Here is a 14,299-nt window from a genome sequence, read left to right as displayed (position 1 = left end):
GCATGAATAAGTTTGTTTATGAATAATAGCATCAGGTATGATGTGTTCGTTTTCATGTTTATCATCTCGCCATAAGAAAATGTTGACACCAACTTGGATGGTAAGATGTAGAGTCCAATAAAGCATTTAGAGCTGGCGACATCACAAAAGATTGTGATAGCGATGTCGCAAAAATCTAGCGGCAACAACAATCTAGAGCCTCAATAAATTTGGGTCAGTGATATTGCAAAAAACTTGTTGTAAACACATCAAAAATTATTTTGCACAAGTAGGACAAAAGTAAGTCAATGCGACGTCGCCGGGACATCTTGCTGAAATGTTTATAGGTTTGTTCCCAGAAAATTTCAAAAAATTATCTGACTTCATTTTCATTGAGAAAATTGAAAAGAATTAGATTTCGAAATCAATGATTAACATTACAGTAGAGAACAAAACTCAACATAGAGTAGGCCAGAAAGTCTGAACTTATAATCAGGAAAATATTTTTGAGATACTGTGTACAGTCGAGGTTTCATGTTTTTACCTGTTCTTTAAGCCATTCACTGTGCGGTCTCGATCTGGCAATTTCTTGTTTCAGAGTAATATCCTGGATAACGGTTTTCTCTTGGGTGTCTACTAATAACATCCTACCTGGTTTCAAACGACTCTTAAAAACGACTTCTGAAGGATCGATATCATATACACCCACCTACAATCAAACAAATATTTAAAAAATTATGGACTAGAAAATGAATATAAAATTCACGTTTGAAACAATTCTAACCTCACTAGCCATAATCATCATATTATCTTTGGTAATATAAAATCTGGATGGTCTAAGTCCATTACGGTCCAAAATTGCCCCAATCAGTCTGCCATCAGTGAAAGAAATCAATGCGGGACCATCCCATGGTTCCATGGTACAATCTGTCCAGTGGTAATAGTCTCGCTTTTCTTCTGACATTGTGGGATCATTTTGCCAGGCTTCTGGAACCATAGTCATCACAGCCTAAGAAAAATAATATGTTGACTTTACAGCAAACTCAATTGATTTCAAAATACCAAAAATGTTTGTAGTAAAAAAATATACGAAATTTATCAACAAAACATCAATATATTTCACTGCAAACTAGATTTTCATGAAAAAATCGTCTATCCTAATTGTTTTTGAAATTATCAAATTAAACTGATACTAAAATGAAAAAAAAACCTATAAGAACGAAGTTCAAAAGCATTTTTTAAAAGAACACCTTTTATAATATGATGACTTACCTCTGGTAACTTTCTATTACCAGCATGAACTAAAAATTCTAGGACACAGTCTGCAGAACCAGAATCAGACAAATTTGGTTCTACTACAGGATACAAAGTCTTCAATTTCTCACCGAACTCTTCATTTTTCATAACGCCTTCCCGGGCTTTCATATAGTTCACGTTTCCTCTCAAGGTGTTAATTTCACCATTGTGAGCAAGCATTCTGCAATAGGTGAAAAAACTAATCATTTAGTTCTAATGAAGAAGAATCAAGAATAATTATAAATCATTTTGTGAATATGACTCTAAATCCGTCCCTTGTAGTACTCGCTAAGACAGTTTTCCTGGCAACGAATAATTTAAAAAATTGCTTACCTTAAAGGATGTGCTCTTTCCCAGCTAGGAAACGTATTGGTCGAAAATCTTGTGTGGACTAAGGCCAAATATGTGTCGTACATGGGATCCATCAGATCTGGGAAAAAGGTCCATAGCTGATCGGAAGTCAACTGACCCTTATAGACCACAACCCTTCGGCTCAGGGAGCAAATGTAAAAACGCTTGCCAGGAGCAGGAATGGTATGACTTGCTCGCTTTCGTAGAATGAAAAAAAGTCGATCGAGTTGATCTTCTGGTACATCTGTTTTGACTGTGAGGAACACCTACATTAATAAAATATGTGATAGAATCGGCCGATACTTGATGAAAATCCATAACGTATTCAAGAAACTCTTTATTATGAGATTTTCACTAAACAGTTTTACAAAAACCCAACACGTGTTTTGCTATACAATAGCTTCTTCAGGGGCAAAGACACGCCTGAAGAAACTATTGTGTAGCGAAACACGTATTGCGTTTTTGTAAAACTGTTTAGAGTGAAAATCTCACAGCAAAGTGTTTCTTGAATACATTAATAAAATATTGAAACATAACATAAAAGTTTTCAATGTCATTTTATAAACATTTATTATGCAGTTGATTAATTTTTTATGTAATATGTTACAAAAATTCGGTCTAAGATATTGTTACGTTTTCCCCCGTGGGTTTACCAATAATTGACTACACCGAAAACTCAACTTAACTTTATATCACTTCAAATACAACACACTTCAACTAAAACTTCAAATATGTCTATCGCCTCACTAGATCACTTCGCATACCTCACTGTAATTTCTACTTGACTGTGTCGATATGTTAGTGGCTAGCGTTTGTATATCGTAATCGAATACGGTAGAAAATTCCCTGGAATTCCATCGAAATCGTTAGCATTTTTCTCGCTACATCTAGAGCGGCAGCGAACATCATAGATTCGCGCTCTCTTAGCTACGTTACAATGGATTAATGGCTACCAGTGGCGGCTGGCGTTATTTTCTTTATGACATGATTTACAACAATATGTAAGGAAAATATCATATCTTTATCATCGTCTATATCATCAACAGTGGTATGATAGGTGTGTTCGTTTAACACACATCTGATCGCTCGATTAGCTCACTTGCCTTGGAAAGCATTCGATAATTGCAAATCTGTTAGCTCCAAGATCAATATTCCGATCAAATAGACTTTTCACTCATCATATGTCATATATATGAAAATTTGTTGAGTTTCAGGTTTTTTTTGGCATAATTATTAACTTTTGGTGAAATTTTTGGCTCTTGTTTGTAATCACATTCTATCTTCAAAGAAAAGTTCACGACACATTCTCATTGATATAATCATGCTTTCTGTTTTCGACAGGAAGTCTGAATAAGGAACCACAGCAAAATCTCCTTGTTTTGAAAGAACATAATATTCATCTTCAGTTAGATTGCGATCTGAATAATTAACAAAAAAGCGATTTCTATCGAAATTTTCTTCTGACGTTTGACTTTACTTCTGACGTTTGGTGGTAGCAGACGCTCGGACTGAGGCAGAAATGGAAGTGATATATACTCCATCTTGTGCCAATCCTCTAATTCCATTCAGTGACTCAAAGACACTTCTTACGAGTGTGATGTTTTTGCAGCACAGCTTGTTCAATATGTTGGTAGATCCGATTGGATGCAGCTATCTGAAAAGTACGCTTCTGACAAAGACAATTTGGGATAACTTCGAAGTCTCAGCAACAAACCAGCCGGATTCCGATCATCGGAAATGGCACTGAACGGCTTCCCCATGGAAGCGAACAATATAAGAACATTGGTTTTTGCAGTTGGTGTTACGATTAGAGAGAAAAAGCTTCGTCTGCTACTGCGGCAGATATCTTCAGTAGTATATGCGTTGATTGCAAGGACGAGGGTAGTATCTCAGAAAAGATCAGTGTTCACTTGGATTTATAATTTCAGGGCGTATACCAAGTGTTCCTGGCAAGAAAGTTCTCGGGATAACTGCTCATTCTTCACTCTTCGCACACAGTTTGTGTCAAACGTATCTTTTGATAAATATTTTCAAAATATTGGAAAGGTATACAAGTTACTCCTGGCATTTATGGGTTTTCACACCCTGGAATAGAATAAACTTTAAAATGAGAAGTGAAAATTACTAAATTTGACCAGAATAACACTTCATATCATAAATTTTGCGTCAATACCTCAAAAATTAAAAATATATGAATTTTTAATGGAATATACTCTCTTTACTGATAGTGATGCTTTATTCTCAAGAAACATTACATCTTTATAAAAAAGAATTCAACATGTTAACTCCAACTGGAATTTCAGAACTATCAGAATTATAATACTCCCGCTTCTTCCAAGATCTTTGTTGCAGCGACCACTTCCAACCATAGGATATCTCCAAGTATCCATTCAGCGAATATACATGGGTTCTACTTCAAAATTTGATAATTTTTTTGTACTGAAATTTCTGTACAAAATTTCGTGGTTAACGAAACGTTATTCAAAGTTCAGTTCCTGTTCTCAAAGCCTTATTGAAAACAGGACCATTGTATATATGTCAGATGCAAGTACTTTCGGAATTGAACAATAGTTTCCCCAGTATACTAGATGCTGAGTATTTCACTTGTTACGAAATTTTGCCTGTTCAGCTTTCTTTCTCAGAAGTGGTAATCATTTCGATCAAGATTGATTGAGCATGATGCCACATTCTCATTTCCATTTAAAATTATACGATTTTTCTTTTAGTTTTCTTTTCATTTCTTTGGGCTCTGGCATTTCAATTTTGGTGTTGAGTTTTTAAGAAATTGGCTGTTGTTGTGTATGTTGTGGTAATGTCTGTGGTTTTTGGTGTTGTTGCAGTAGTTGTGTTTGGTTTTATTTTATGGGATAATCACTCTCCCCAAGAACACTTTCGAATAATTTTTTTAGTAATTTGCCATTCTCATTATATCAATATTAACAAGTATATTTCGGTGTCATTTGGCCCGTGAATATGAATGATGTTAATTACTTCCAATATTACGAAATTTTGTTCCTTCCTCAATCCCTTGTAACTCACGAAATGTTCCATCCCAGATTCTTATAATCTAACCTTCCACGCCATTGGTACAAGACGCAAAGGGGAAAGATTCAAAAGTATCTTCAATGTTGATGTTATTCCTAAAAAGAGCAAGTATGTACCCTGATGATAGCGGTAGCTTGTTTCATATCTAGCCAGGAATGATTGATCGAATAAAGTGTCAATTGATGTTCTTTACGACTACGCTCATTGAGACTACAGTAGGCGTGAATTTACATACTTGCCCGCTGTGGGCCACAATTGCATGTGGCTATTCCACTGCACCAGCATCAACGTTTGATGTGTTCATAGGTTGATGTGGCGCTGAGGACCAGTGAAGTCTTACCAGTACCCCCTGTGGAATGAAACCCTAGATATGAACACTTTTCATCTTTCCGGTGACACTTACCATTCCTATGCTGGCTTATATAGAAAGCGTCTTAATCAGGTTGATCGACGAGGGATTCACCTCGCCTCAACCATTCAGTGTGGCCAACATAGCATTGACCATTCTCACAGTTACCACCATTTGAGCGACTCGAAAACCCTCTCATGTTTCCAATTCACCACAACGCATTACCTTCATGTCTGACCATCTAGTTTTTTCGTTATTGATCGAAGCAAGAGTTTATTGTGGCTCACATCTATTCACACTCGACCAAACCCAGCTTCTGAACGAAGCTGATTAGTTTGTATGGTGAGTGGTCTTTCAAGCCAGAGCTTGAAAAGCTTGAAGAGCTTCCAACGCTGCTTGACTGTACGAGAAAATTTTTAATGACTTTTGTACGAGGTTGGATTCCTCCAATCTCTCCGCATACAATTCAATAGCGTAAATTTCCGCTTGAAATACAGTCGCATAGGTTCCTACGCCGATTGATATCTCTTTCCTGGGTCTGCGACTGAAAACACCAGCATCAGAACTGGAAGGTGTTTTTGATTCATCTGTGAACCAACAACTATCCGCTCTTAATATTTCCTTCTCCCGGAGGATCCAGTTCTCTCTACTCGGGAACAGTACTTTATAAGGAAGTTTGTAGTTGACAGTTGGAGGCATAAAGTCAGATGTCATTTCCAAAATGCTGTGACTTCCAGTGTCAACCAGCAGTCTGTTGCACTCTGCATTAAATTGATTTCTGCAATTGGCGATGTGCACAAATCTATATGCAGTCCATCTAGCCTCTCCCTCCAGAAAAATGTAGAGAGGAGTTAGATCTAGAACTAGAAGGATCTCCATGGCCGTTGACTGTGTGGTACTGATGGCCAGACAAGCCTGTCTCTTTAAGCCAGAGAGCTTCGCATGGGCCATTTTCTGTGAAGCCTTCGGCCCCCAAGCAATTCCACCATAAGTGATCATTGGTCTGAAAATCATCACATAATACCAATTGATTTGTCTAAGACCCAAACCCCAAGTTTTACCACAAATTCTTCAACATGTCCATAGGAACAGTCTGGCTTTGTGTAAAACTTTTTTCCAAGTGAGCGTTTCAGGTGAGTTTTTCATCAAGGACAATAAATCGTCCATTACACCCGTCCTTAACTTTGACTCTCTGCTGTTATAGCGGTCATCACTCTCTACACGTGGGAAGAGCCTGAACTCAATTCTCAACTTGTGTTTTGGCTTGTGTTAATTACCAATTGACCCTAGATTTATTATCTATATACAGTAAAAAGCCATTTGGATTAAATTTCCTTGATCACAGTGTTTTAACGAATAAACAAAACGTAGGCAATATGTGACGGATAACAATGCATAAGGTAATCTTTTGCTAGTTTGCACCATTATCAATAAATAAGTACCTGGTTATAAAGATAAATAGAAAGCCAAGATAATGAATGTTTGCAATTCCCATGTTGTCACGAACAGGGAGATCCTGGATTGATTTGAAGCAATGAAAATTAATGTGGTGGTACATTTGAATACACATTATATTTTCGTAAATAGATATCTTTGTTAAAATGTTCCGCGACAGACTTAAGAGTAACAGACATTTCTGCCTCCTTACTTTCAGATATCTACACACTAAACACAAAAGTACTTGTTTAAAGTACATACAATTTTGTTTTTGAATATACGGAGTATGTTTTTAAGGACGGCATCCAAGCGAGTTTAGCTTCGCAAATACATTCGACCGACTTGTCTTGTTGTAGTCGAAACGTTCTATTATACTGTAACGAATCTGAAGCCGCCCCTGATCGATATGTCGGCCAGCGAACAAGCACATGACATCACCGCAAAAGGAATGCAGTCGGCAACGGCCGATTAAGTTCTAGTTGAATACCGAAACGACTATAGAATTCTAGAACGATCGTTAACGATATAAAAGGCCGGCTTCTCGTCCAGAGAGGGCAGTTGAGTTCAGAAAGCGAATCGAGCGGTTAAACAAGGAATTTAAATAGTGGAAATAAATTAAGCGTTAGTTGCTAAGTGTTGTAAATAATTTAGTTTGTGTAGTGAAATATTGTTGGAAATTCATTTGTTCAAGACAGTTAATTCTTTAAATTGTTACCCTATCGTCTCTTTAAAGGTCACCAGACCATGTCTTTAAGCCCGGATATTCAAATTTCATTATTGTTACCGTTTTGGTGGTAGGGTTAAAATTAAATTATTTTTTACAAGACGGCAGCCGTTTTGGTTGGCGTGAGCGGTTTCCACTCGTTAAAGGTAATGCCTCGTAAATCCCCAGCTCGTACAAGTTTCGACTTCGAGGGTTGTCGTTCGTAGGGGTGCGACAGCTGGTTAACGGAAAAAGATTTAACCAGTTTTTTTCAATTAATACTCTGTTTACCCAAATTTAAATTGATTTGATAAAGAAAATTATTTGAATGCTTCTCACCTGTCTCATAAACGGCTCTGAATTCTTTGCTACGGCGCCTATGGAGGAATTGTTGGTTGGTACGGTACGCCAAGCCAACACGGACAAATCCAGTTCCTCTGCCAGGGCAGCAAACTTAGTCTCGGATTCCTGATGGTGCAGTTTATCGAGGAAGAAGATACCAGTGGCATATTTCCCGAATGGGGGAAGTTGAACGTTGTGTTCATCCCTGAAAAATACATTTTTTCATCGAAATCTTCATAGGAGAAAATTTCTTTCGAGGCATTCTATTTCTCCAAGCAAAATATTTCGAAAAGTTAGATACCTGTAACCGAGTTAGAAGATAATAAAGATTCCAAATGCCCAATAACTGGCATTTTTACTACTAAGCAAGTAACTAGTAGAAAAAAGCTTGTGCATAATAAATTTTCTCTCTTCAAGATATCAAACCAGCAACCTTATATACCATAGTACTGAGAGCCTTGGTTCTGAGCTTACGCGTATCAACAGCTTTTTATAGTTAGTTCATTTTGGTTTTGTGAATAGTGACATCTATGTAGTGCTAATAACGACTTGTAGCAGGTCTGCGGCTTTCTTATTTGAAAATGATCTCTCTCCGCTACAATTGGTAATCACAATGATGTTTAGAAATATTTTCCACGGTTTTTCATATTTGGGAATATAGTAGCAATGTAGTACTTCTCTGGCTAATACCACGAAGGTCGTTGGATTATATCAGACATGTGGTGCAGGATTCTTCACAGGAGCAATTCCTGCATAGGCTACTGGCGATATAACTGATGGAATCGATTTTAAATTATTGGAACGGGCACACTTGCAGACCCGTTTCGGGATATTTGACCTCTCCTCAGTGCAAGGTCAGTGCAACACGAAGTCGATGATTTTCCGTAATTAAAAATAGAATTTCTTTCAGAGTATCATTACTCGAACAAGGCTGAACCAAACGACAAACAACATATTTGTCATCGCCCCATCTGCCCGTAAACGAGCTACTAACCAACCGTATATCCGAATCGGCTACAAGTTAAAAATCTTCACATATAGTAAGGGGGCATTCTTGTAGACTGACTGTAAATCAAATTATCTGAAAGAACAATCTCTTTTTAATCAGATAATTGTAGGTATGAGTGGGTGCAAATGCACGTGCATTTTTATATTGGCCAAGTCATTATAAATTCTAGCTGAGGGAAGTGTGAGTGTTTTGAAGTTAATGAACCATAATTAACAGCTTTCAGTCTGTGTTCTACCAGCCAGTGAACTACATAAGATTTGTAGATATGGCAACATAGGATTTGTTCCTCTTATTATTTGTTGTAGCCTACTGTAGTCGCTTTTGTAGTTCAAAATAGTCTGCAGACAAAAACAAAGAGAAGCCTGGAGAGCTTATTGTGAGGCAGTCGAAGACTTCTCACTAGCTTCTAGGCTACAGAAGGCAGTCTCAAAGGACCACCATAAGAGTATCGGCCTCCTGACGAGGGAAAATGGCGACAAAGCCGCCAACCTCCAAGAGAGTGCTCATATTCTTATGAAAACTTACTTTCCAGGTTCTGTCTTTCCTGGAACGACGAACTGGACGGAAGTACCAACAACACCCTCACAATGCGACTGACAATCTGCTAGTGCAGTAATTGATGAGGATAGGATAAGTGGGCCATATCGGGCTTTTCCCCTTTAAGTCACCAGGACCTGATGGTATAAGACCACCCCTATTTCAATGGGGATTGGATATTCTTATGCCGCACCTGGTTGGAATATTCAGGGCCTCTCTAGCTGTGTAGCCCAGTAAGTGTAGAGAAGTACGAGTAGTATTTATACCCAAACCAGGTAGGATGGACTACACATTACCAAAAGCATTCCGACCAATTAGTCTCACATCGTTCTTGGTAAAAACTATGGAGATGCTATGTGAGCGGTACATAAAAAATGAAGTACTAGTTCACAACGCACTTCATCCAAATCAGCATGCATATACTCCGGGAAGGTTTACTGATTCAGCCCTCCACCATGTGGTTGGCAGAATAGAAAGATCATTGCACAACAAAGAATCTACCCTGGGTATATTCATAGATATCGATGGAACATTTGACAAAACAACTTTCCCAACAATTACCCAGCAACTACACTCCAGGAATATACCTCTGGTAGTAGGAGAATGGATACTCAAGATGCTTTCTAGTAGAGCAATAAGTATCAATGTAGAAGACATCACAGTGAGAGGACTGGTCATGAGGGGATGTCCACAGGGAGGGGTCTTATCACCCTTTCTTTGGAACATAGTTCTGGATACCCTAATTAATCACCTCAAAAATAATGGATTTTACACAATTGCATAGGCAGATGACATAGTTATCTCGCAGACAGGCAAATATGTGAACACACTGTGCGATAGAGCGCAGGATGGGCTCACACTCACTGTCGATCAATCACAAGAAGACTGAGATGGTCCTTTTCACCGGGAAAAGAAGTTTATCGGGCTTAAAACCTCCCGAAATCTTCAAAAGCAAACTAAACTTCTGAAGAGGTGAAATACCTTGGTACTATCCTCGACAGGAAGCTAACATGGAACTCCCACCTACAGAGTAGAGCAAAAAGAGCATATGTAGCTTATGAGCAATGTCGGAGGACAGTGGGACGCGCATGGGGTCTTTCACCCCGTGTGGTCACCTGGATCTACCATGCATTAATAAGATTTATGTTAATGTACGGAGTCATTGCATGGGGACCGAAATTTCTACAAGCAACGGTCATCCAAAAATCATATCAAATACAGCGACTGGCTTGTTTAAACATTACAGGTGCCATGAGAACAACGCCAACCGCGGCAATGGAATTAATTACGGGTCTGACCCCTCTGGACCTGTACGTTAAGGTGGTTGCCTTAATGGTCATGTTACGATTGCGCACGGCTGGTGTAAACCTCGAACTAGGAATGGGTCAATAGAGGCTGAGCCTATGTCGAGAAGCGCTTACTGCGCAACCTCTGCTGCAGGCAACCAGGGATGCAATTGAACCCAGGTTTGTGTTCAATAAACCCTACAAAATACAAATGAAACGGAACACAGAGTCAGATGCTACAAATACAATACGCATATATACAGACGGTTCAAAAACCAAAGAAGGCTCAGGATGTGGAGTGTACTCCAGACCACTAAGCCAAAGGATTAATGGGGAATAGGAAAAAAACCAGCGTGGTTCAAACAGAACTAACTGGCTGGTATCTCAATTGTCACAAAAGAAATAACCAGAAAAGGAATTTCTGGCAAAAACATAACAATCTGCACTAACAGCAGACAAGCCCTATTAGCCTTGAACAGACAATGTGTTACCTCAGGGCTAGTACTAGAGTGCCACCAAGATTTAGCCAAAGCCTCGGTAGATAATAACATTATCCTGAGGTGGGTTAAAGGGCACGACAGGAGTAAAGGTAATCGCATTGCGGACACTAACGGCCTGATGACTTCGACAATTGCGGAACTAGTCAAATGTTACACCCCTGCTCAATCCCTAAAGAGACGAGATTGAATCAAAGGATGCAATCTTGCCAGGATCACCCTGGGCAACCCTGGGAAGCCGGCGCCGAAGAAATATCTGGCGATGACCAGGGAAAATCTACTCTTAACAGTAGAATTTCTGACTGGCCACTGTCAACTAAGGAAACACCCCCATAATATGGGGCTAGTGGACACACCTCTATACAGGATGTGTGAACAGGAAGATGATACTGTCAGGCATATCCTATGCGAGTGCCCGGAGTTATCGTCAATAAGAGAGTGTGTGTTCGGCGAGTCTTGGCCTACACTTGCCAATATAAATGAGACGTCTCCTAGTGACCTATCCACCTTCCTGAAAAGAACAGGATGGACGATAACCTAGGGGGACAACTCCTCGGGAGGATGTACAATGGGTCACATGTGGCCTAAGTGCTACCCTCCATACTCTACAGATACAGATGTGGCCCTAGTTGAGGGAAGGGTAGAACACAGCTTTCAGTCTGTGTTCTACCAGACGATGAATTACATAAGATTTGTAGATATGGCAACACATGATTTGTTCCTTTTATCATTTGTTGTAGCCTACTGTAGATGCTTGTGTAGTTTTCAGTAGAATAAGCCCGCTGAAATACCATAATAGGTTTCCTCATTTCTACTATGAACCAAGTACTCCTTCAAATTTAGTCAATCCATTTCTGATTATATCTCGATTACAAGGTGTATGAAGCTTATGAAAAACAAAAAATCAAATTTTGATCGAGGTATCCAGGTATTTAGGGCTTTCAATAAATCATCGATAATAATTTTAAATATACTCATTTCAATATTTTGACGGAAAAAAATGATTCCATTTCTAGGTGTTTATGCCAAGTTGATTTTTGTCAAGCCATCAGAGTTGTCTTAGATCATTCATTAATTTTTGAAGCTATAATTCGTTAAAGCCATTCACTATCCAATTCAACAGATGAATATCACTTACTTGAGTTTGGCGAAATATAAATCATGAGGGATAGCAGTGAGCACTCCAGCACCGTCTCCAGTATCGTTATCACAAGCGCATGCACCACGATGGTTCATAGAAATCGCCAGTCTCTGGGCATCGCGCACTATCTTGTGTTGCCGTTTGCCCTCAATAGATACTATGAAGCCGACACCGCAAGCGTCTTTTTCAAACTGCGGGTCGTACAGGCCCTGTTTTGGCGGACCCTGCCACGAATCAGCCATTTAATTACTGAAAAAAAAAAGAGATGACGATAAAACGACGTTGCAGATAAATGACCTTGCAAACAATATTTTTGATTAATTATGAGACACGTTCAACAACGAAATAGTGAATTCATTGTTTTGATTATTTTTATTCGATTATCCTTAATCATACTTCTGTTATTCTCAGAAAATATCAATAGGTGGTACAGAAAGCCAACTCAGACTGCTTTTATTGCCATTCGAAAAACAAGAAAGATAAAGGAGACAGATGCAAAAACAAATTAAAAAATCATCTAAAAGAACAATTCGTTCAGACCAGTCTCAACTCCCTACATTGTAGGTTAATGGACTGACACCTATCAGAAAACAACTACTCCCCTGGCTAATACCACGAAGGGCGTTGGATTATATCCGACATGTGTCAGTGCAGGATTCTTCACTGAAGTTATTCCTGCGTATGCTGTTGGCGATACAACTGCCGCAGTAGATTTTCAATTATTGAAACACACTTGTAGACCGGTTTCGGGCTGTTTGGCCACTCGTCAGTGCAAGGTAGTGTATATCATCAACAAAATTCCAACATAATTCCTTCAGAGTATCATTTCTAGTAATAGGCTGAAGCGGACAACAAAAAACAGGTTTGTCATCGCCCCATCTGCCTGTGAACGAGGTAACCAACTGAATATCCGAAATTTGCCCAATTTCTCGAACTATAAGGAAAGAAAACTTCTCACATATAGTCAGTGGGCAAACTTGAAGACTGGCCATAAATAAAATCATCTAAAAGAACAGTTATTGTTCTTTTAAATTCTATTTAAAAAAATATGTTTTTCCGTTAATCAGCTGTCGCTAATTGCTAAAATAATTAGAAACTAATGCAGGAATTCACCGGTTGAAAAGAGTAGAAAACGAATTGGGAAAGGTAAATGAACATATCATAAAAAAAATATGAAATTGAAGGAACGGGTGAACGAATTGTCTGACATGTTTTCAACCGATAGACTCCTCTTGGGCAGAGTACATCCATAATAAAGAGGATAGTCTTACATACAACAGCCAGGTTTTCATTGATTAGCGAAAATGAAGCGACCATTAGCAAAAATGAAGACAAGAGGAATGACATTCAGCAAAAATGAAGCTGAGGAAAGTGACCTTTAACGAAAATCCATCACTGCAGTAACAGATCAATGAACTCCAGAAGTCGAGAAAATAAGACACCGTCTAGAAAACGTTATTACAATTTTGGAAAACCGGGACACCTGAAAAAGAATTTTCGAAAATGGCAAGAGATCCCAACGTCGGAAAAGAAGTGGATTAAATATACAAGAAGATAAAGAAGATTTCAGATCTTGGAAACATCGCCTAATGAGAGGGAACGACCCAGTCCCGAGGAGAGCTAACAGATGTCCAACACCAGGTCTTCTATTGAAGGATCTCAATCTGGATTTAGTAAAAAATATTCGTATGAATCCGCATTACCACTCTCTTTATTTAAATTCAAAAAAAGAAGTTGATAACAATAAATTTGTAATAGCTGTTTTTCTTTGATCTGAAGAGGGCTTTTGAAACAATTGATCGTAATATTGTTCCAATGAAATTAAGAGGTTATGGCATTGATGGTGATGTTTACAATTGTTATCTAACTAATAATCCCATAGAACGCAAAAAGTCAGAGTTCAAGATATCTCACAGGAATTGGATATACATATAGGTGTGCCTCAGGGTAGCGTTTTAGGACCTCTGCTTTTTATCTTATACTTAAATGACATAAACTTGTTTATAAATGTTGATTTTATAAATTTATTTTCAGATGATACACTATTGGCATACTGCGATACAAACTTAAATAAAGCTATTGATAAAATGAATGCCGCATTAAAGAATGTAAATGAGTACCTCATGGCAAATAAATTAAAACGAATAAAATGAAAACTAAAGGAATGATTATTACAACAAAATATAAATGGAACAACCATGATTTAAATAAAATTAACCTACAAATGGATAATGAAAACATTGAAATTGTGTCATGTATCAAATATCAAATTCCAGTTAGATAATTTATTACTTTTTGGCAATCATCTCGATTATATATGTGAAAAC

General features: G+C 38.2%; 1 protein-coding gene across 2 annotated transcripts in view; it reads right to left on the bottom strand.

Annotated features, from left to right (window-relative positions):
• LOC111508893 (uncharacterized) overlaps positions 1 to 14,299 on the bottom strand; it is a 76,858-nt gene that overhangs the window by 22,550 nt on the left and 40,009 nt on the right. For both annotated transcript variants that reach the window (XM_074183698.1, XM_074183699.1), the window contains exons 2-7: positions 11,970 to 12,221; positions 7,500 to 7,707; positions 1,609 to 1,892; positions 1,252 to 1,456; positions 764 to 988; positions 524 to 688 (exon numbers count right to left, since the gene is read on the bottom strand). In XM_074183698.1, the coding sequence (XP_074039799.1) occupies positions 524 to 688; positions 764 to 988; positions 1,252 to 1,456; positions 1,609 to 1,892; positions 7,500 to 7,707; positions 11,970 to 12,214 (1,332 nt within the window). In that variant the 5' untranslated portion in view covers positions 12,215 to 12,221. The remainder of the gene's footprint in view (positions 1 to 523; positions 689 to 763; positions 989 to 1,251; positions 1,457 to 1,608; positions 1,893 to 7,499; positions 7,708 to 11,969; positions 12,222 to 14,299) is intronic.

This window comes from Leptinotarsa decemlineata, unplaced genomic scaffold (genome assembly GCF_025532065.1).
Source record: "Leptinotarsa decemlineata unplaced genomic scaffold, Ldec_3_MD MMD2_tig00026340_RagTag_RagTag, whole genome shotgun sequence".
Taxonomy (NCBI): domain Eukaryota; kingdom Metazoa; phylum Arthropoda; class Insecta; order Coleoptera; family Chrysomelidae; genus Leptinotarsa; species Leptinotarsa decemlineata.
The sequence above is the reverse complement of the archived record's forward strand: the minus strand, read 5'-3'. Positions and strand labels throughout refer to the sequence as shown.